Source organism: Amphiura filiformis, chromosome 2 (assembly GCF_039555335.1).
Source record: "Amphiura filiformis chromosome 2, Afil_fr2py, whole genome shotgun sequence".
NCBI lineage: Eukaryota > Metazoa > Echinodermata > Ophiuroidea > Amphilepidida > Amphiuridae > Amphiura > Amphiura filiformis.
This window is the reverse complement of record NC_092629.1, coordinates 12,374,097-12,399,369: the sequence shown is the minus strand read 5'-3', so window position 1 is coordinate 12,399,369 and position 25,273 is coordinate 12,374,097. Positions and strand designations below refer to the sequence as shown.

The 25,273-nt window shown below is 36.5% G+C and overlaps 1 protein-coding gene across 11 annotated transcripts in view; it reads right to left on the bottom strand.

Annotated features, from left to right (window-relative positions):
* Positions 1-25,273, bottom strand: part of LOC140145892 (adhesion G protein-coupled receptor L2-like) — a 217,448-nt gene that overhangs the window by 126,910 nt on the left and 65,265 nt on the right. For 9 of the 11 annotated variants that reach the window (XM_072167599.1, XM_072167605.1, XM_072167607.1 and 6 more), the window contains exons 2-4: positions 7,858-8,028; positions 6,986-7,268; positions 1,785-1,811 (exon numbers count right to left, since the gene is read on the bottom strand). In XM_072167599.1, the coding sequence (XP_072023700.1) occupies positions 1,785-1,811; positions 6,986-7,268; positions 7,858-7,954 (407 nt within the window). In that variant the 5' untranslated portion in view covers positions 7,955-8,028. The remainder of the gene's footprint in view (positions 1-1,784; positions 1,812-6,985; positions 7,269-7,857; positions 8,029-25,273) is intronic. The other 2 variants (XM_072167601.1, XM_072167602.1) reach the window with 1 other exon arrangement.

Sequence of the window (25,273 nt, the reverse complement as noted above, 5' to 3'; positions counted from 1 at the left end):
CTGCTTTAAGCTGAAGAGGTTCTATGGTGTCAGGTAGACCAAACCAATAAGAGCGATTGAGGTGGGGGCATACCCATGCACAAAATTACTTCATGCATACCTCCTATGTGGCTAGGAAACCAAGAGTTGGTTATTACAGATGAAATCCATACATCCCCTATGGAAAACATGAAATCTTCACCCCTGTGTGGGAGATTATCGTCATGTCTTCCATAGTGGGCATATGAATTTCAACTGGAATAACCCATTTTAGGCCAGATGAGGAATGGAACCACTTGGGTGGAAGAAAGCCTGGGCCTATTCAGACCACATGAGTGTACACGTATGAGTCTGAAGTCCACTTAGTAGAATACATTGTACTTTGTGACATCATCCATATAGTGCATCCACTCCAGCATCTTAGCTAAATGTCTTTAATAATTAGCCATGTGGAAGGGATAAGCCACTTTGCTACAGCCATTTTTTTCAAAGGTTGGGGTTTTGTAGGATTTAAGGATGAACCAGTCTAAACCTTGCAGGGGAAGCAATAATTTAAGAATGACAGATTAGTTATCACATAAAAATGTGGGGAAATTTGCATGTCTATGGCAGAAAAAGAGGTAGAAACAACATGATCAGCATCTAAACATAAAAAACAAAAACATTTTTCAAATAATAACAATCAATCATAAACATAAGACATAACAAAGTCTACGCAAACAAGTCGACTGCTCAGTGTGCCATAAGTGGGTAAGTGCAATAGCTGCCATGTGTAGCTGCCGTGAGATGAGTACAATATACTGTGTGTAAATTGCCAGATGTTCACAGGGCAGCTATTGCGTTTACCCACTTCTGGCACCAAGCAGTCAAGTAATCATACACTCTACTAAGTCCAGATCAAACTGATCTGTTTGGAACCAAATTTGAACATTTCTAATTTCAGATCATTTTTTAAATCTGTGGATGTGGAGTCTTACTGAAATTTGATCCTGACTGGGTCATGATCTGAAATGGATCAAATTGATCTGGAAACAAAGAGATTATACCCAAAGAGTACGGACTCCGTCGTGATTGTGTGTCGCTCATGGAGGGCAAAATAGCATACCTTTTGATTGTTTTACCATGCACCTGGTATACTTTGATTGAAAGTGGCGTGCTTGTTTATTATGTCTAGGGCAATATACAAATAACACAGGCTAAGAAGTGCTATGCACACATATCTTTGTAACACACAAGATTAAGATACAAATTATCCTTCAGTATCAGGCTGAGCCAATAAATGCAGTAGGTACACTATTTTGGCCCCCATGTGAGACAAACCAATAGGGAATTCACCATATAGTGTTACGCACTGGGAAATTCAGAGTTGGTACTCTTTGGGTTTAATCTCTTTGTCTGGAATGGGATCCACTCAAATTAGGATATACAGTTGAAACCCATACATCCCCTATGGAAGAAATGACCTTAATCTTCCACACAGGGAGTGCAAATTTCAAAAGCGATTCCCTGAATGGATGACTCCATTTCAAATCTACACCACCTGTGGGAGATAACATGTAAGGTCATGTCTTCCAGGGGGTGTATGGATTTCAAGTGGAATAGCCCATTGATCCTGAACAAGATTTGATCTGGGAATCAAGTGTAGATTTCAAATGCTAAAAAAGAAACATGGGTCAGGTATGAGAAATAGCAATTCATGGACATACCAGGTTTGAAAGATTCAACGATTGTAAAAAACAGGAGCAAGGAAGAAACTACACTTTCTTTATAAAATTTGTTCAAGTTATTGATTAACTATAACGTACCCGTAAGTCGAGCCGGTACAACCGCAGCTTGCAAATGCAAGAAATAGTGTCATAGTGGTTTAACTTAGTCATTCAAACTACATAAGAATTCTATTAGTGTGTGAAAAAAAATGAAAAAATGCAAGCTCTGTAGCAAATAACCAATTCACCTACCCTCCTTTGCTTTAAGCGTAACAGCAGCGGCGTATAAAAGAGATTACACAATATTTAGTAAAACCGGTATTTTTCAAACTTTTAGGTACAAAATGATGTTAAGGCATATGGTCGTTTTAGGGTTACCAATTGTGTAATCTATGACCTATTCTACATTTATTGTGGATGCATATATATAAACTGGAGATACATCATGACTTTGAAAAATGTAGTTTGTGATATTTATGTAGGACATAATCAAACTACTATAGATTATGAAAACTACTTTTTGCCTATGAGTAGAATAGGTCCTACAATTGCCCAGTTTGATCTTATGCCAACAATGGTAAGCTTTCAGTATTGAGACACACACAAACAGTGTACAAACAAACACACAAAACCAAAATACACATACTATCGTATTAGGCACCATACTGCAAACCCTTAACTCGTTCAAATTATGCTTGTTCTCTTACCATTCACGCTTATCCCATATCATTGAGCATTAGATTCATTGAACAAATAACCATCTCAGTCAAAATTACTTGGTTTCTCTAACCATTTTCTCTCATGTTAAAGCCCCATCTAAGGCTCTTGAAACAAGTTTCTTAGCAGCCGACACAAAACATCATGATTCAGCAATCAACATTGATCAAGAGGATGGGGGACTATAAGATGGCTGAGAAAAAATGTATTTTTGACCAAGATTGTATGTAGATCACATTGCGAACTAAATATTGGCAGTTTTTGTTCATGAACACAGAAAGTCATATGTTTTGTAAATTTGAGAACTTGAATCTGACCAATCTGAGTAAATGCATATTGCATAGATCCAATGAAATGAGAACTGATAAGTGTCCAAAGATGGCTATTCCAGTTGAAATCCATATACCCCCTATGGAAGACATGACCTTAATCTCCCACACAGGGAGTGTAGTTTACAAATGGAATCACCCATTCAGGTAACCCATTTGAAAGTCACACTCCCTGTGTGAAAGATTAAGATCATGTCTTCCGGGGTGTATAGATTTAAACTGGAACAGCCCATTTGTGCTTCTGATTCAGATTATTTTATGCACCAATGATACGAATCTACATCTACTATTAAACTTAATGTGTTCCTCTTTCAACAAATCATAAACATGTGACTTTCTTTGGCTGGTCTCGCAAGAGAAAATTTTAGTCATTGTGTTAATTGTTTCCTGATATTAATTAACATAAGATTGCAAAGTAATAAATTAATGGTTATAGTGGTCATTTGGTATGTACGATTGTATCATTGTTATGCAAAGATTGGCTACTTGCTAGTCAACAAAATCGCTGATACATTATCACGAATGCAACGGATGTATCAACACTGTACAAAATCGTTAGGGTTTGATCGAAACATAGTCATTCTGGGCACAATTTTATCATCCTGGGACAACACTTGCTTACTGTTCATATCTATAAATATGGTCGCATTATGATCATGACACAATGACAAAAAAGCTTCTTTGTGACCTGGCCGTTGTCCATCTAATTTTGCGTATGTTTCCAATAATATTTTCATAATGATTATTTTGTTACCCTTGTCGCAACATGTTCAACACTCTTTCCCGCGGAACACGACCTTTGGTTTTTAATATGAGTCTCTCCGATTTTCCATTGCTACATGATCAAAATATTTCAAATTATACAATTGTTACAATTGCCATACTACAATGTCTTATAAGAAAATACATTTAAATTCTTGGATCTTTTTCTTCAGAATATTCATTCAAACTGTGTTAGATACTTACAATGTAGATTGAATTTTCTTTTGTTCCTACTACTTGGGAGCTGTTTCCTCCAATATTCTCTACCACTACAAAAACAGGTATTTCACACAAAGATACTAACATTTCTTGTGACTGTATGTATTTCTTTATCTGAAGAAGTAAATTTCCTACCAAATGCCAAAATTTCTTTTTCAAACTTTGGGATTAGATGGCATCTAGCCCATTTCTAAAATGGTTCCTTGGAGTATACCTGAAGATCTTTTTAAGTTTAAGGTTCCTAATGATCATTAAGGGATTCACTCTGGAGAACAAGTAACAGGACTCTTTTGGAACCTTTCTGTTTTCGGTAATGATACCTAAGATATTTGTTCGCTGCTCGCTTTGTTTGCTATTCGAGAGAGCGTTGCAGCTTGTGAACGGCTTGTGTCGTAAACCTGCACACCACACCAGTTCTCCCCTTTTCTACAATGAGTATGTGGATGTTTCATTAGCCTAGCAACCTGGAAATCCTGGAAGGATAAGGGGTGGGACATGGTTCAAATTATCTAAGAAAAAATTGGGTGCAGACTTTGCATAGCTCAGCTTCTGATTCTTGATGAGTCCTTGATCAAGTTGTTATCTGAAAACCATGACCTACCCTCTCTGAGCTGTATTAAATATGCCAGTCTGGCAGTGGTCACTAAATATATCATGATCAGAATTGGCAAAGCGCAAAAAAATATTTGCATGAAAAATTCAACTTTTACAGTACTTTGTCTGGCCACAACTTAAGAGGAAGGGGAAAGGAGGTGCACTGGGGGTACCGTTCAAGTTAAAGGTGTAAGTACAGGGTGTAAAGGAGACGATTATAGGTTTATAGGTTATAGGTTTTAAATAAGGGATTTTAAAGGAAAATTACAGGTTCTTAATTCACAGGGAAAGGGAGGTGATCAATGATAAAAGGAAAGCTAAGATTACGTTATTAAGGGCTATTGACATGGCGTGCAGTGGTATTCTGTAAAACATTGGATATCTTGATCAAGATATGTGCGCTCAGTTGGTCCATAGATTTTGCCATCAGATAGCATGGATGGCTTCCAAGGGTTGATACTAAACAGCGATGAAAAATTATGCAGCCAAAGTTTGCTTCTGAGAAATTTCAGACAATAGTTGAGAGGGTCCAGTTGTTTCCTAGCTCTCAAATCAGAGACAGCTTGCACCATATCACTAGGAGCCACATCATGCTCATCTAAGTCTGACCTGGTCAAGAACCTTTTAACCCCTAAAATGTGGATCTTGAATTTTGTAAAACAAATCTGTTCTAATGCAGCTCAGGTTGGCTTTGGAGAAATATTTGAATAGGTCCATTAGTCCAGTAACAGTCCCCTTTTAAATTCCAAAGGAAGTTTTACTGAGCCCAAGACATATGATGGATGCATTTCCAGTGGCAAAGCCAGGACTTTTTTTAGAGATGGGGCAAGGCAAATTTCCTTTGACGAATGGACTAGAAATTACAAAAAAGGCCTCCCACAGGCATGACAGGGGGCAAGAGGGGGGCTAAAACTTCTCACAGGGGGCAGCTGCCCACCTGCCCATGCCACTGTGCACTTCTGACCTGGTCAAGAACCTTTTGACCCCTCAAATTTGGATCTTGAAATTGTAAATATGTGAGTAAAACTTGAGATTTAGATCTGTATGTCCACTGCAGCTCAATCTTGCACTGGAGAACTTCTGATGGTTCAGTTTCCCTTTCAAATGTCACAGGAAACTCAGTTGAGCCCTGGGTACACACTCCAGACTTGGTCAAGAACCTTTTGACCTAAATAAAATGAACTTTTAATTATTGATAATGCATTACTGTGCGAGACCGATTCAGGGCTAATTTTTAGTGGGCTTATCTACATCTACCTTGTCTGGGATAACTGAAAATGTGTGCCAAATCACGCTTCAAGATTAAAAGCCTACATCCAAAAGTTAAGTCAGAAATGAAGCTTGGGTGAACTGACAAATTCGTTATTTGAAAGTGAAAATAATTTAACACTGTATACTAATAATGGCACAGTTTCATATACATTAAACCATCTGTGGCTTTATAACTACCAGCACAGTGTAATACGCTATTAACAGAACTTTATTAAAATAATTTAAACCTTCAATTTACTACAATGTCCACCACAAACAGAATATCGCAGGTATTTCAAAAATTCAGAAATGTTGCAATTGTATTATTAGTTGTCATAGCAATCAATCAAATCAAGTGTAAAATTGGCTATTACATTTGAAATCCATCACCCCTATGGCAGACATAGCCTTGATACAATCATCCACACAGGGAGTATGAATGCCAAATGGAGTCACCCATTCAGGTAACCCTGTTTGAAATTCACACTCCCTGTGTGACATCGTCCATAGGGGGCGTGTGGATTTCAAATGGAATAGCACAAATGCTTTCACCTGGATCTAGTATTGGTTCAACAGTTCTTATGATAGGCTTCTTGGCATATTATAGGGTTGAACTGGTAGAACAGAAGTGCTTAACACTAGTTACCAATTAACAAATTCTTTCAATCGTCGTTAAATTGACTGTTGGTGAAACAAATTAGTATTACAGTGCAAGTGGAAATTTCCACACAATTAACTTTTTGCGCTTTGCCAATATTGACAGTGGCAATGTCAGGGACGTTTTTTCATGACCAGTTCAGGCTGCAAAAAGTTGTGAAACCAGACATTTGGCATTTGGAGACATATTTTGCTTTCCATAATAAAGAAATGCATAAGAAATGGTGTGAAATGTTGCCATCTTTGGCAGAAGATATTCCCAGAGTTTATATACAATGAATATTGGTAGAAAAGATCGGAAGGAAACGGCATCATTTTAGATCCGGTTTTACACTTATATGCAGTTCCCATACATTTGCACTTAGTTCTCAAAGTTGGTATTCCATAAGGACAAAATATTTAGAGTTATCTTTAGACTGGGTCTAAGCTGGGTCTAAGCTACATAGGCTTCGTCAAGTTCAACAACTTTTATACATATGGGCCTTGGATTCCAGGATTTTGCTACAAATATCCTTCCAAGCTCATACCCTATAGAATTACCACACTTTTGAAAAGTTGCTTTAACCACACTTTTGAAAAGTTGCTTTAAAAAATCATGAAACATAAAATGGGAAAGAACTTCTCAGCTTCAGCAGCTCCTGGTGCACTCTTCATTAATTTTATGCAACAAAAACATGTAACAATAACAAACATCACACCTATAGTATAACATGTTCACCTTAAAAAACATAATTATATAAAAACTTTCCACATGCATGCTTTGATACTTACATAGTTGAAACAATATCATATGATGTTCCTTCAGACCGGCAATTAGTATCATCGACCGGCCCGTACCCCGGACAAGTCTCCGTGTCCGTTCTGCCAAAGTTAGCCCACTCAATCATGATGACTTTACCAGTGGGACACCTGAGGTCCATGGTTCGACCCTCACATTGGCTTGTGTAGAATAGGTCCACACCCATGCCATCTGTTGCTGGGCCTTGTCGCTTTGGTCTCATTGCCTCTTCTCCATGTTCGCTTTGTGCATTGTTTTTGTTTGGTGCTATTCCTCCTATAAAATTCAAGCCATAATAGGTCAGTGTATGGGGTGTACAGAGATCCGAAGTCAAAGGTCATTACCTCTTCTCCATTTGCACATGCATTGGCACTAGCCAGTGTCTATTGGGTGTAAAGGGAATTTTTAAACAGTTCTCTCAACAAAATGGTGACTTACTTTCATAGATTTCATCACCACATCTGTCGGACTTCATTAGATTGTGACTGTTGGTCATGCAACTTAGGGCATGAACCAAAGTCTCAAGACTTGATGATGAGGTTTTTAAGTCATTAGTAATATGCCCAAAAAGGAGACAATTATCCACAGAATTTTAGTGATAACAATTACAATTAATGAGGAGATTGTTAAGAGAGTCCTGGGCTCTAAGTTCACTTTGCCATCATAGTGTGATGTCAAATCAATCATTGCCAGTTCAACTGGTATATGCTTTTGTGTTCAGAACCACAATCAAAATGATCACAACACAAAGTCAATGGGTTGCTAACATGTCTGCAAACCAAGTATGAACCAGTAACTAAGGTAAATGTGTATAGCATATTCACTACGATGGCTAAGTGGTTATCCACCACCTAGTTATATTTACCTAATATACAGGCAGCAAATAATGATAGTACTATAAATGTCTCTAATATAACGAATGATAAATTCCACTGGAGGGGCGTTCTTCTGTCGTCCCCCATCTTGGAAGTGAACCGCAATGTGTTGATGCTCCAATACACAGGAATATCAGGTAGGTCTACCTTTATAGGTTAATCTGAAATGAGAAAAAAACAGGTATTTTGTTTTAATAAAATGTTTTTGTGGTAAAACATTAATAGGAATGTTCTTAATCAAATGAACTCAACCAAACGTAAAATTGATAAAGATTTTTTTACATAATTGCACACAAACAAAAAAATTAAGAGGTATTTAAATGCTGTTTTCTGTTTCAAATGTGATTTGACATTGTCTTTCTGGTGCACCTTATTTTAAAATAAAGATTTTCAAGGAAAGTAGTTTTCTGAAAACTGGTCAAATCTGATTAATTCTAAATGGGATTAGGCTATAAAATCCACTTGTGTCCAAAAATAGAAGAGAAATACAAAATGGATTTAATCCCTTTTGTGCAATCGTATAAGAGCATTACAATTTCATAATACAGATGAATGATATTTCTCTATGGCAGCTTCCAGATTTAATCCAGAATGGTGTGGATTGGTCATTTCAATCAGGGATATACATTCAAGAATATATGAACCCCTATGTAACTATTGTAAAGCTGACCCATGAGCCAATTTCCCCCAGAGCCTATCACAACCCACTTGATTTGCTCTCACCATCATTCAAATAACACTTTACATGGGTCGATCTGACCCTATCAGGATCCAAGCATGTTTCCACACAGTACAACTTTTTAGAATGTGGCATAGATTTCTTTTTGACATGGAGGGGGGACGCATGGGATGGAAAAATTTCTTGAAGTATAATGAATCCAGCATCCTTTGGCAACAGAATAAACTTGTGGTACAAAATGTGTATAAAAAAGTTTGCCATATTTTAGCTAAAATGGTGAAATACTGAAATATGATGCAAAAGTGGAACAAATTCATGCAAAGAGTACTGAAATTGACACTTTTAAGGCTAAAGTAAAATGGCCAAATATGAGGTTAATTTGGTCAGAAATTACATTCAGGTGTCAGTTTGGGACGATGATTGTATGCTCCCAATCTCCCACAGAATTTATGCCTATGAATCCAGACTGATCTGTGTCATACGTCTCATCAAAACACATCCCTATATTTATCGCTAACCTTCAGGTTTTCAAATGTGTTCATATGGCACTGCAATATTGTACAATTAGTTCCGCTATTAATAATGCGGGATTCACAGAGATTAATTAGCCTTGGAAATAATAATGTTATTTCAGAAATTCATATGTAAAAAACATCTGAAGCAAAATTTAATTTGTTGGATTTACGTATTTTGATAATTGAGTTTTAAAATGATCAGATGCTTCAAAGCTTCACTCCAAGGAGATTGATCAAACCAGAAAAAGATGTATACCTATAATTATGCTTAAATAAATGTTTAGGCCAATGAAAGTCGATAATGAGTTTTCCCGTCACCCACCCTCACTTCATTTTCTGACCCTCACTTGAATTCATTATTGTGATTTTCTAAATATACATGTAACAATAAAAACTGGTAATATTTGCCCAAAAAAACCCGATGAATATCTGTGCATTTTTAATGGAAAAATCAAAATCAAAACATCCATTTTGCTACCAAACTTGCAGCCTCTTTTTAGTACACTTTTAAATCTCACTTGGGATAAACATCCATCTTTGAGTGCAGTAGCGGTAAATAACAATGCATTTTACACTTGCATGTGGTCATATAATGAAAGTCACAAAAATAATGAATAATGAAAAAGTTACCTCACTTGTTTTTAGAAATTATGTGATGGGAAACTCAAGATTAATTGCAAGGGGCCTTATAATAACAATTAGTCCAATTAATAGTAGCACACCCCCTATGCTCAAGCCACAAACTTCCTGCATTTTTATTTAAAAAAATTAAAAGTAACATCCAGTTTACACATTTTTCCAATCATATAGAGTATTTATGTCTGTTTGCTTGCCCATGTGTTTGCCAGTCAAGTTTTGGTTTATTTTCATTTCCAACGTCTGAACCCATGATCAGCCTAAATCTGAATGGCTCAAATACCACAATATCTTGATTAAAATCTTTTTCTTTTCAATTTCAATATATTCAAAAAATGTATTTAAAGTCTGTGGAAAATTTGATTTGACATTCCTTCTATTTTTATTTGTAATTTTGGCTAAATATGAAATGTCAGTGAATTAAATTTGTCTGAACACTTTACTGTATTCAGAGAAAGTATGCACAGGATTGTACACATGCTTGTGTGCATGCTGTTCATTGGCCTCAATATATACAAAGAAAGTTTTAAGATATTTTCTCAAAATATCAAGGACTATCTCAAGAACCACTGAACTAATACTGGGCTTGTTTGTACTCATTTTAATGCATTTTTGATGCCGATTCCAAATATGGTAATGAAAATGTACAATTCTGAAAATATTTGAACTTTTAATGAAAATTTGAAACTTGTCATCTACAGTCGACACCTGTAGGGATTACAGCCATACACCTATCAAGCCTTTGCATTCTGAGGGGGCAAGAGCCCAGCCACTTCAAATGGAAGTCTCTCTCAATTTTAATAAGCATAGGATTCATTCTTCATAAATTTGTTTATTCCATCTGCATCATAATCTATCTGTGTACTCATATGTAATTTTTAAGTTGTATCGTAAAATAATTTATATAATCTACATGTACATGTATTTATATGTAATTTTAAATTTGTTTTAACTGTATAAGAATGTTGTACTTTTTGATGCAGGGCCTCCTTGGAAATCAGTGTTTTAGCATTGAAGGGGCTACCCTGCCTAAAGAAAGAATAAATAAATAATAAATCCAGTTGAAATCCATACATAATACACTCCCTACAGTGTATGCATTTCAACTGAAATAGCCCTATATGGTCACAATTGGAAGGGAAAGAAAGAGCAATCGTAAAAATGCTTATCTATTTTTTTATTCATATTTCCTGTCCCAATTTGACCAACATTACCCAATTTTAGGCATTCTACCCCCTTCCCCTGCCCTTGCCAACAACAAGTACACATGAATAACTTTAAACATGTCTAGCATGCTTACAAAATGACTACAAGAGAAGTCTCTGTTTTTGCCATGTACATTCAGGTGCAAGTAAGACCTCTTTTCTGTACCATAGCAGAACTCATGCATGAACTGAAATATGAAAAAACATAACAAATATAATACAGTGTGGGTGTGAGAACAGATTCTGTCAAAACATAACCCATGAAGTGTCAAAACTTTATATAAACCTATTCATAAACTTATCAGCAGAATATGTGAATACCAGTTTCCAACAAAAGTTGTTTTCACTGACAGAGCATGATTTCTATCTGGTACTATACTGAGGACTTTAAATATTACATAGATAAACTTTTAAAATATTGCTGAAATTAAAACGGTTTCTATAGGTAGTACTTTTGCAAACCATACAGCTGAATCAGAGAAGGTATCTTACCCTTCCCAGAATCCTTTGCAACATGATACCTCATTTCATCAAATGACACATGACAAATAAACACATTTTTGCAAGATCTGGATGTGTCTGTTCACTGAGGTAGATTTTGTCGGCCCATGTTGCACTAGATAGCAAATCAGTACAGAAAATTGAAATGGGAGAAATGCATTATGGTAAGCATAAGATAATCTTCTCTGCAGCTGGATTGAATAGCATTAAACCATTATAAACATGTGAAATTACAACTACTGAAATGAAACACAGATTGCACCAGTTAAGATGATCAGATATTATAAACGGAGTCAGATGTGGGCCATATTGAATTCGGATTTTTCTCAATTATTAAAGTTAATAGACAGACTGTACCAAAAAGACCTTTGCATGTATCGCGCATGTACTACGTTTTGAAATTTTATTTCCTGAAATAAAAAATACAAATAATAGTTCTAAGTTTTTGCTCACAAATTATGTTGCTTAGGCAAAAAGCCCTTTTAGCATTGTAGGCCAAACTAGTTGAAAAATATTTTTCAAAATGACCGGCAGCAACCATTTTGGATTTTGTGCTCTCACAGATTCAGCCCACACTTTCGCGAGGGGCACCCCTGCTAAATTTATTAATTAGCCTTCATAGAAGACAAATCGACTGAGAAACGAACCTTCGCTCTACACGGTCACGGAATTGCTGTAGATCACCCTACTATCTGTGTGGACTCTTATAACATCCCCAAACCATAACAATAACATGATATGGCATTTGAAGATAGGAATTTGCATGTAATTCACTAATGAGAACTAATTAATACTGAACTAACACACACCTGCCTCATGGACAAAGTGATCATCATATTTCCACTTCAATTTAGTACTTGGCGTCAGTTACCCCTCTAGGCTATGTCAAGGCGTCAGGACCCCTCTGGTCTGGACATACATGTTAGGGGGCTAATTAATGGGTACACACGTACCCTGTCACATGAGAGAAGTGATCTGCATTATTTCTAGGTCAATTTAACATTGGCCATCATAGGTGCCATCTTTTCAAGGTATCAGTATTAAACAAGGAGTTCATCAGGCTATTCCACTTGAGATTCATACAGTCCCCTAACGGAAGTCATGACATTAATCTCCCACAGTGTAGATTTCAAATGGAGTCACACATTCTGGTAGCACAATTTGAAATTCACATTCCCCCTGTAGGAAGTGTATGGATTTCAACTGGAACAGCACATCATAATACATTGATGAGAATGGTAACAAATTGGTAATATGCAGTGATCGAATTTAGGAAAAATAAATGGTTGTCCCACGGACAACCAGATTACAATTTCTTGTTGTCCGTCTAAGTTTTTGGTTGTCCGTAGACTTTTGGCTAGATTTATGGTTGTCCGGCGGACAACCGAATCAGTATTTTTGGTTATCCGGCGACTTTTTTAGTTGTCTCGGGCAACCGGACAACCAAAATTTCGAACGCTGGTAATATGCTTAAAATCTAAAAACCATGGTCAGGCCAGCATCTCATTGGGTGCAGGAACAGAGGAGTATTTGACAGGGGGCACCTATATGCCCCCATCACTGCTACCCTATACATACAACATGTATGTAACAATACAGAAAGTTCTGTATCTATAATTTGAGACTAAACCACAGACCCTTCTTAGGGTCTATGCTCTACTATTAGTTTGAGAGCCTCCTGGGCAACCGTTCAGGCGTCTATCCCCCTCTGGGTCTGGGCATTTAGAACTAAGCCATTCATGCATGTTGACATGTTATGATATGTTTATCCTTCCTGGTACAAATAGGCAAACACCCTCCTTATCCTTATGTTATCTAGACTGCGGTCTACACGCCCGAGGGGATAGGGATAATCGGTTAGGTTTGGCTTGGTTTCGGAAATGTCTCCATAAATTTGATTTAAAATTTGACCAGCCTAAAATAAGTACACTTCACAATCTGGCTATAGAGGAACAAGAAGTTTGAAAGTACATGAAATATTTTCAGTTTTGATTCAATGGACCATTTTAACAGAATATGGAGCTTCATTATCAATTCGGTTATCTACATGTACTTGAAACGTTGGTTGTTTTTGGCTGTTGGGCTGTTAAACTTGTAGTTTGTCTGCTTAGGCCCCCCAAAAAATGTTTGTGTTTCCCCCAGGTTTATTTGTTTCCTCACCTATAAAGTTGATCTCGTACCTTGCTTTTTCTTTTCAGTTGATTTGTTCCTTTAATATGAAAATAAATAAATAATATGTTGAATTTGTGATTAGGCCTACTTCTTTTCAATTGGCAACATCTCTTTTATTTCCAGTCCTCTAATAAAATGTCTCCACCCAACCGAGTTCACGTTTAATCACTTCCTAAATTACCAAAACTCTTTCTGGTCTCAATTTCAAGAAAAAAGGGAGACCTCTTTACAAGCCGACGACAAAGTCGGCTTGTTCTGTCTTACGTCAATTCTTTCTTTCTTTCTTTCTTTCTGGCAATCAGCCTCTTCTTCTACAAACAAAATGTGCTGAAGCTCTTCTTAATACATGTTAGTCAGTACTGGCATGGGTATTCAGGGTGTTCACAGCTTGGCCATTGCTTGACCTTTGACCCTGTATGCAATACAAAACTAAATTTGAACAACAAGATATGTCAAGTCATAGTGCTGCATATGATAGACCTTAGTGAGACAAAACAAAAAGTCAATGGTGACCTCCTTGTACAATGTTTACTTTGGGGTCAAAAGGTCAAAATGTGTACAATTTCAAACAACGAGGTATAGCAAATCTGAGTGCTGTATATGATAGACCTTAGTGAGACAAAATAAAAAGTCAATGGTGACATCTTTGTACAGTGTTTACTTTGGGGTCAAAAGGTCAAAATGTGTAAAATTTCAAACAACGAGGTATAGCAAATCTGAGTGCTGTATATGATAGACCTTAGTGAGACAAAATAAAAAGTCAATGGTGACATCTTTGTACAGTGTTTACTTTGGGGTCAAAAGGTCAAAATGTGTATAATTTGAAACAACAAGGTATGGCAAATCTGAGTGCTGCATATGATAGACCTTAGTGAGACAAAACAAAAACTCAATGGTGACCTCTTTGTACAATGCTTACTTTGGGGTCAAAGGTCAAAATGTGTAAAATTTGAAACAGCGAGGTATGGCAAATCTGAGTGCTGCATATGATAGACCTTAGTGAGACAAAACAAAGTCAATGGTGACCTCTTTGTACTTGGGGTCAAAAGGTCAAAATGTGTAAAATTTCAAACAGCGAGGTATGGCAAATCTGAATGCTGCATATGATAGACCTTAGTGAGACAAAACAAAAAGTCAATGGTGACGGTCAACGTTTAGGGGTCGAAGGTCAAATTTTGAAATTGGTCAAAATTGACCCATTAATGTTATATTTACTGCCGGCGGCTTGTACTCAGAATCTATTGACTCTAGTTTTGGTCTGAAATTGACTTGAATGTGTTATAAATACATTTTATGATCTGTGCGTGCAGACTGCTCTGGGAATGTTGCTAGTAAATGATATGATTTTGGTTATTTTAAGTGAAGTTAGGGGAATATGATAGGGGTTGATGACATTTTGTATTTTTAGAGGAGGAAAACAAAATAACAATGGACCTCATTCGAGCAACTGGAAAATAGCTTCATCTTCCTACTACCAGAGAAGTGTAATTACCTTTTGAAGGGAGATTTTTTGGGGGGAGGGGAACTTTTAAGGACTAAAATGATGTGAGATTCCTCAGTAAGCATATGCTGCGATGGTTCCTCCAGGCTTTGAACCTGTGACCTTGTTGTACATCTGTGCCACCTTCACTAGAATCCACAACAGCTCATCTATCAGGGAACATTTCTTTAAGTTCACCAATACATTTGTACATTCATTGAATAATCTTTGAAAATTTGGGTACAAAAACTCATACTCTGCAACTTGAGGTCAATTTTTGCACTATGATTGTTTAATTGAGGTAATTGGACTATGCCATTTGGATGAGGCCATTGTTGTTCATAGTGTTACTTGACTTTATTATGTTCATGAAAAGTACAAATAATGCAAGAAGAACATGATTTGGTCATTCTCATCGAACTGAAGGTACCATCATGATTAATACTTCATAATGGCAATAGCACAGGACAAAACTTGCTTTACATGAAAATTATTCAAGATCAGAATTAGAGGAGAGCTTTGAACTACCAAGCCAAAGAAAAGTACAAACAGCCAATTTTGCTGTATATCACAGTACATGTAGGCAGACCATGTCCGTGTTGGGCAACCCCAGGTATAACACCCGGTGCACAGCAACCCCATCCCCGGTCACAGCCAGCCTGCCACACCTGACGAGGAAGTTTACACCCAGAGACGTGTCCATGGGAAGTCACCTTACGCCTCAATGGTGGCTATGTGGAGCCAATTTTTCATGCGTTCATAGTTGGTTGCATCTCTGGGCACCTTTAAAAGTGGGTGAGATCAGTGGCGGCTCCAGCAATTTTTTCGGTGGGAGGGCATGGGGCAAAATCAATATATTTTGTCCCAAATTGCTGCAAGTGGAAATTTGTGTAATTTTGGGTTTTTACTGGGGGGGGGGCCAACAGAGGGCAAGAGTTCTTTGAGGGTGAGATATTATAAGGGCTCTAACTGCATGTATGTAAATAAGGACCTAGTTGACGTATTTGTTTGTTTGTTTGTTTGAGAGCTACTTCACTAGAAGAGTGCAGATGAAGTACACACACAGTGATGTGGTTTTCAGGAGCAAACAAAAACATGTTTTATTTATTAGCTTTCATAACATGGGGGACTGTAGCAGTGGAATAACAACTTTCTCGCAACCAATTTGAGGGGCAGGAGGGGAAAATATGGTACTGGGGTGGGGTGAGGTGGGCCTGGAGGGAAACTGATCCTCCATTTAAACATGCACAATTGCTCTCATTTGGGAGCATGGCTGTTTAGAGTTTGTCTGTTATCTCTTCCGTCCATGTTTATAACATTTATATGCATTGCTCCCACCCCACCCCAGTAATGTATTACCATATAATTACTGGTTGAAATAGTTGTAATCACCACCTTCTAAGTTTTAACAGGAAATAATGTCTGGATTAACTCACTTGGTGTGTTAAGGTTGAAGTGGGCATCAATATAATATGTTCCAAGCCATGTTTTTCAATCTGATAGCTCCTGGTGGCCTGTGCCCTATATACTCTCTTTCAAATGTAAAAAGTTAACCAAAAGAGTGAGTATTTATTTGCACTCCAAAAAGAGTGAAAATCACTCCAAAAGAGTGAAATTTTCCCTCCCAAAGAATGAATTTCACTTCAAAATAGAGAAATGAAGGAATCCAAAAAGAGTTGTCCCTTAAATATCATTAGGGCCTATACAGTCCTTTTACCACAATTTTGTGATGCAAAATCTCAACACTCATGTTATGATGGTCAAAGCCAAAAGGCCCAAAATCTATAAAATGCAATGGTTTAGCTTGTAAGATTCCATATTTACACATGGTCAGTTTAGGTTTGTAAACAATTGGGCCAATTAAATCAACTCAACCTGTTCAATGAAGCTTGTAGTGAGACTGACCTTGTGTCCTGTGTCCTCAGATGAGGTCACAGCAAGGCGATTGTTTATGCCTAATTAGCAAATCATAATACAACCCTCAGAACACAGACATTCAGGCATATTGGGTTAGTGCATGTCCAGGTCTACCATTATAATACCTGGTACATACAGAATTCTACATGTACATGTAGGAAAAAGCTGAACAAAATCAAAATTGGCAGAAATAAAGCTAAGGCTTACATACATGTAGGCCTAATATGAACAAATTGGCGAAGAGGAAGAAAATGGCAGTTTTGATAAGGCCTGGCAAAGTCGATTTTGAGTTTCCCGTCGCCCGCCCGCACTTCATTTTTGGGCCCGCACTTGAATTCATTATTGCGATTTTCGAAAAATAAAAATAAATCTTATCATTTTTGCCAAAAAACAATGAAATCCGTGCATTTTTAGTGGCAAAATCAAATTCAAAACATCGATTTCGCTACCGGCAGTAAACTCATTGCGGCCGGTTGATTGGCGTCTGATAGTGATAGCCTAGATCCTGTAGGCCCGGTTCGCAACGCTTTGTAAATATGTTGACGTCGCTGTCCTTTTCCACGTGCGTATCATATACTGGACTGACAGATTAATGCTGTCATGCAGATCAATGATTCTACAGTCATGACAGTGCTGTTCGCGAAATCGCACAATGAATAGTGATGTTTGTGCGAATTTAAAAAAATATATTGATTCTGTTATTTTTGGATTTCTTTTCATAAATATCAATCATATATTTTAAAATAGTACTTGGTATCGTTTTACATTAATTTGATTGTACAAAAATGGCAAAATGTATATATTTCAACTCTGCTCTATTGTGACACTGTTGCACGAAATATGCGGTCGAACAAAAATATTTTTCAATGTCTGATTTTTTATTCTACAGTGCTGTTTGTGACTTTGCACAATATCGTTGTTTGTGGTAATTAAAGAAATATATTAATACTGTTAATTTTATATTTGTTGTCCCGATTGATCAATTATTTATTTTTAAATAGTATTCGACATAGTTTTAAATTAAATTTAATATATAAAAAGAGCAAAAAATTATATATTTCAACTCCGTTGTGTTTATGACATTGCTGCAAGAACCATGCGGTATTCAACATCAACAAAACACGTACGCATGGGGTTTTCCCTTTAATTTTGTTGGCGCAAGATTCGATAGTGGAGCTGTAAAACTTACCAATTCATGAATTGCAATTGTTTCAGTATTTTGATTTCAATTTGATGGGACTTTGCTGACGTTTGTATTAAAGATTTGTCATGTACATATCAATTAAGATATGCGACAGTGGTCGTACTGTCATGCAGTGGACGATATCGCATGTCAACGTCAACTGGATAATTTGTACTTAAATCACACAAAATTATAAATAAATAAGAAAAATAATAGTAAAAAGAAAGGAATTGGTATCAAATTTGACCTTGCAGCCTCTTTGCAAGTTTATATCTTTGGTTAAACATCCTTTGAGTGAGTGAGCGGTAAATAACAACGTGTTTTACACTCGCATTTTGTCATATAATGAAAGTCACGAAAATAATGAATAATGAATAATGAAAAAGTTACCTCACTTGTTTTCAAAAATTATGTGACGGGAAACTCAAAATCGATTGTTCGGGGCCTAATCAATTACAAATAACTACCACTATACTACATGCATGTAGCTACAATGTTATGATCTATCCATACAAACTCTCCCAACATACCAAAATGTCACATTTTACCCAAGGTTATTAGTTTTTTTTTTCATATGCACTTACGCATATGTTATTTAGCACCCGTTCTCTTTTAAAAATCCGATTTTTGAGAATTTCTGAGATTTTCTGATAGTGCCGTACACTGCGCAGAAATTATGTCAACTTATAAGGATTTAAAACTTGTCCTGAATTAAATGCTTCAGAACTACATGTATACCTCCACTTTACTGGTTTCAATTGGACTTGCATATGGCTGAAACCAGTGAAATACAATACAAATTGCTATTGTTCTTGGTCAAATATCAAAGTAAATTTTCTTAACACCATTTCAGTTGAGCACTTTGCAAAGCCCGAAACTATCCACAACAATTCAAATAATTCTATGTAGATTAATATCACAAAACTGGGTTTTCATTTTATCAAAAGCATATATTTGCAGATCATTGGATAACACAACACTCCCAGTCTGGGTATAAAAATAACTTTTATTTTTCCTGCAAAATTCTAGAAATCAAAACTTCACATCATCTTGTGTGTATTGAGTTTCCATTTAGGGCCAACTTTAGAAGTTAGGCTATGGCCACAAACCTTTAAAATGAAAAATAAGATACATAATACATATTTGTGTGCCTATATCATAATAAAAGGTCAATGAAATATAGTATTGTATTTGTAAAGTACAATGTTTGGGGATTTATTTTATCAGTTTCTAGCTCTCTTGAGAGTGAGCAAATAGGTACATGTATGTACAATGACAAAAAGGATAAAGGATTCCGAGGGCATGTCATTTAAAATCATAATTGGTAATTTTGTTCATGCATGAATTTGATGGGCTCTTTAGGGATAAAAGATATTAAATTTTGATGTTCTTATGTTGGATTACATTGAAAACATATGGTTTCACATTCCTGGTAAGATCTACACAAAATCAAAGTGGAGGACATGTGGTGGGACAAACTAATAATGTCACAAAAAAACAAAAAACAAAACAAAACAAAAACAAACAAAAAATGATTCCCCACTGTAAATATTAATAATGGATCATATCACTTCAATAGAGCAGTTGAAACCTCTTAAAATTATGCAAAATGCTTACTTTAAGTTCTACATGTAGGCTATGTGTAGGCCTAAATATATGCCAGTTAATTAAGCAACTCAATTTCAATTTTTTGTCACAGGTTTTCAAACGATCATTTCACTGGCATGGCGTATCCACAGAATCACAGATTTTCTTGGAAGCTATGTGTATGACCACTTGACAATTAACACTTGCACTCCTCCAACCATCCCACAGGTCTAGGCCTGCTAAGAATACTGCGATTTTGGAGGCCAAAAACGCACCCGATTTTCCAAAAAGCGCAAAAATCCGCGATTTCCGCCAAAAACGCATAAAATCTAAAAAAAAAAACAAAAACAGTACATGTAGGCGAAATCTTCACCATAGTCGTGTTCAGATGGTCATAAAAATTCTTGGGAATTAAAGGAGGATTTCGTGAGCATCCTCTTTTTATGACATTTCCAGTACACATCCACGAAAAAAGCTTATTCCCAAAATTTCAGTTGATTCCGATTTTGTGTTTGCGAGTTATGCATGATTATGTGTATTACACTACTCCATAGACAATGTGTTGTAATTTCGTTCTGGTAAATACCAGAACAAAATTAAAATTTCACAATATCTTTACTAAACAAATTAATCTGCAAGAAATATTGTATACAATGTACATTATGTAGCCAGAGGTTTCCAGTGGTATAAAAATCTCAACTTTTTGGAGAAAAGTGGGGGATGATGCTGTGGATCACGAAATGCCCTTTTAACATGCTCAAGAATTGCCATTCCAAAGTCAATCCCTGAGTGTGTGTCCACATTGAAACCTGGAATCCTGGAGTTTTGCAATGATAACAACCAGAAGGCTACCACTGTGACCTACTTAATAGTGGGGCACCAAAATGAGCCATAATAGGCCTACACCATGGTCATAGGTTAAGCTAAAAGCACTAGAGAATCCCAACATGCATAATTGGTAGCATTTTGTTGTAAAATCCTCTAAATTTCATGGGGATAAATTTGGGGGAAAACTTAGGGATTGGAATCACATGGCAGATTTCCCAAAGGTTTTGCTTGAGAACTGCATTGCTTCTCCCTGAGCCGATCTAACATTGCCCTAATTGGTCAATTACATGATATTTTCATTTTAATCACCAATCAGAATGGAGCTTTGCAAATAATTCACCCTAATTTTTTTGCGTGCTGAAATTATTCTAACAATGTTGCTCATTGGTTCAATTGATAATGAAGACTTCTTTTTGACCAATATGCAAGTAGTTCTCATGGGGTTAAGCTGAAAAACCTGTGTGTGGATGTGTGGCATGTCTTCTCCTATCCACCAAAATAGTCACCTCTTCAATCATCATACGTCAGGATCTTGTCTTTTCCTGACCATAAACTATAGTGACAATTCAATCCCAATTACCTAATTCAATTAAGACTGTTTCCTTTACCCCCACACCTGAAGACGTAGCGGTCCCCCTCCCACACACAACAATGGTGGGTCAGTCGGTTATCATGTGGACATTTCACTGTTGTCTGCCCTATCTAAACTTCATTTCAACTTGACCCATTTCAAGATTGCATAGATCTGATAATAAATAAATAAATAAATAATAAATTTCGGATTTTTAGCTAGCTTCTCTTTTTGATTGTATACTTAAATGCCCTACATTTTAGACCTAGGATTGTACATAATGCTCTCATCTGACTTACGTGCTCATTTTCAAACAGTTTCAATGATTTGGAGAACAAACTTTTCATATGACCCAAGATATGCTGTTATTGGTTTGGTACTACTTTGTAAAATATCATCCCTAGGCAGAGATGATATATCTTACCCTTCCCAGAATCCTTTGCAACATGATGCATCGCCTCATTATATCAAATGACACATCTATTACTGTGTACAGTACTACAATGTACACGTTCCCTTTGTTTTCATGTTGAGAATAAACTGGCTAAACATTGGTATACAATGTAGAACGTCAACAAAAATATCATATTTTGCAAGATCTGCATGATGTGCTCTGTTCATTGAGAAGCCTTCCCATGTTGCACTAGATAGCAAATCAGTACAGAATTAAATGGAAGAAATGCATTGTGGGAAGTGTAAGCTATCTTCTCTGAACCCTGGGTTACAAACCACTTGAGTTAAGAAATATATCACTTTTACTTGAACTTTGGTTTTCAAGCTTCCATTATTTTCCCCTGTAGTAAGGTCAGTTTATCCTGTCACAGCACTCTTTCCCTTTTCTTTAAAAATCTTTTCCCTGCCTTGTTATTGACCTGAACAAGTTGCTGACTACCCTAAATCCTGCTTGCTACTGTTATGTTAAAGATCTGTTGCCTGAACAACTCAAGATTTTATACACAATGTATAACCATGGTATAACATATCACCGACTGTGTAATCTGACAAGTCTTGTAAATTTCTGGAGGGGGATTCTTCGTGAGAAAAGCGTACTTTCAGGAAAAAAATATGGAATCTTCATCGGTTCTGTAGCAAATCAAAATGGCCACTGATGGTTCTGCAAATGATAATACTTTCACTTTTCAGTTTAAAGAACTTTTTTCTTGTGGGTTCCAATAATCTTCCAGAGGACAAAAAAAAGGTGCCTTTCAGAGAATATATTGCTGCAAATACAAAACACATACAAAGAAAAATGAGAATCATGGAAACATAGTCATGATCATCATTTGCCAACGTTTGGGTTTCAAAACGCTCAAAAATATCTTAGAAAAGTATTTTTGATGTTATAAAATGAAAAAAAAAATTCTTAATGATACACAAAGTCATGGTGACACCTACAGAATATGTTGTTGTTGTTTATTAATGTCATCATCATTGTCAGAGCCTGTCATTCTGGCAGCTGGGGTTACTATTACTATCATCATCACTAAAGTTTCCCTTGTAAATGGCAAAAAACCATTTGATGTATTACTTTTGTTTGAACCATTCTATGTTTGAACTTAGTAATTTACAAAATCAAAAATATAGTGCTGCAGCTTTGTCAATTACACGTAATGCCGGTCCCTACCTAAACTACTGTATTTGTCACAATACCACCACATTTTCATTACTCTTTGTCTAATTATCCTTTCATTTTATGTACAATTGGCAATTTGTATCCCACAGAATAGACTGTGAGACCCGCCTAAGGCGCTGTAGGGTTTACCTTTTACTCTGTACTTGATAATGCGATGTTGGTATGAAATACGAATGCTATTGGACCATGAAGCTACAATGTACATGTAGTAGAGATTGGACAAACTATGGCCCAACTATATGTATTCACTGTGTGGAATTAAGCCAACTTTATTTTCCAATTCAAAACCCTCCAAGTATGTAATGATATTTTCACTGGCTTTAGAGCCTGAACAAATTTTGGGAATTTAAATGTCAAAATGCCGTCTAATAGTTTTCAGTAGTTGGTCATAACAAAATAAAGTGCATGTACATATAAAAACATATGGGCATGGCAGGAAAAAGTGGGCAATACGAGAAGCTCATTGCTGGGAAATCTTTGGTTTTTGACCCAAAAAATAAAGAAATACATTTATAAGGGAAATAGGCCTATGTCATACTGGAGGGAAATTTGGTAAAACTGGAGGGAAATTCTGGATAGCTTGCAGGGAAATTTTTTTTTTTCTACATGACAGATACAATGTACATGTATGTTAATATTTCAAAATTTATACCTCCAAATTTTGCAATATGGACATTTCATTGGTTTCTCTGGGACAGGAAACCAACTTACCCAAGAATTGCAGGGGGCCATTATATCCGAGAATTGCCCTACTTTTGTCTTCACCATTGGTGACTGTGGGACATGTAACCATGGTAACATGGGTAACTGTGAAAGATTGTGGGGGAAGGGAAATCCCCCCCAATTGGGCTATGAAACCATTGGTTGGAACCCTGCTATGTACAGTGTACATGTATGTATTTATTAAGTGGCAAATTTCGCGAAGGTTTTAATTTCGCACAAAGAAAAAAGTATCCTTCGTTCCTCCTTTGGAATGTTTATGCAATTGCGCTTCAACAGCAAAAACGAACAGCTCCACTTGAAAAACAAGCACCGGACTTGAAAATTAATTGACAGAAATACCAACATGCAAGTTGCAGCAAAGGTCCTTTTGGTTGAAAATCATGAACAAATCTGCATGTGAAAATACCCCATTTAAACAGTAGCCCGCAGGCTAAACCTGCAGCAACATGTAGGTGAAAAATCATGAGACATTGCCTACGGGAGATACGCCTTTTTTCTTCCTTATAATTGTCTCTTCCTCTCTTCCACGTTTACTCTGCAGGTAGACTATATTCACATGTGTACGTACATGCAACGCTCTGACCACAGTCTAGTCCTATCAGGAGGAGAGCATATTTACCCCTCCTCACATAGTAAATTGCCAGGGACGTAGCAAGCGGGGCAGCTGGGGATGCCATGGCTGCCCCACTTTTTGAGAAAATTGTTTTGTTTTTCTTTATATCTTTATTTCAATTTGGGCATTTGTTTGTAATTTGGCCACCCCACATTTGTGATGCCCCCCCCCCCCACATTTGTCAACCTACCTTGCTACGGCCCTGCAAATTGCTACATGTTTAAACAAAATTTGAAGTATTGAAGTTTTTGCGATATAGATAGGATAAAAGATATTCTGTTTATTTGTGTACAAGTCTATCAGAATCCTACAAATATGGAGGAGAGGTGCTGAGGCCTAAAAAGTTGTGTAAATTTTTCATTCAAAAATGACTGACTTTCAATATTTTTTAAGGAAAAAAGTGATTCTGGGAAGGGGATATAATAGATATCCTCTCTGAAAGGGGTATCAGACAGCACAAAACCTGTAGGTTCTAAACTGTACAATTTGCAGCTATATTATAACATTTGCTGAGACGAACGCCCCAAACATTTTTCAAAATTCTGAGTTTTACAAGATTGTAGTGTACAACATACCCTGCAAAAAGCAAGACTTTAGTGTGCTGTAGTTTTGTCAAAATCCGAGATTTGAATAAACCGTTTGAACAAGACGGTTTATAAAATGAATTGCAATGGAAATATTAGTCAATGTGTACATGATGTTCATAACACAGTATGTACACCATGTGCAGGACGGGCATACAATACACACATCAAAGGACCGTACCATACAATGTAGCACTACCGACTGTGTGACATGAATTGGGGTCCTCAGCACTGGTAGTAAATTCCAATATTCTTTGGTTTACCTTAGTTGTTTGAATCAAAATTAAAAGGGGACATATTGCATATCTGACAGTAATTTTGCTAACATTTTATGGAAAAGAAATACATGTACTAATCTATTTTTTATGGAAATGTTACAATATGGACTTAACTTTCATCAGGGATTTGAGGTTTATTCACTTTCATGTCATTTGGTCTAAGAAAAAGAAAGTTGGACTATAACTGCACATCCTTAGTTGAGTGGTGCAATGTGTCTCCAAGTTCCATTATTTCTTAAATTTCTCCATTCTGTAGCACATACAATGTACATGTATACACAATGTATGTAAAAGATGACTT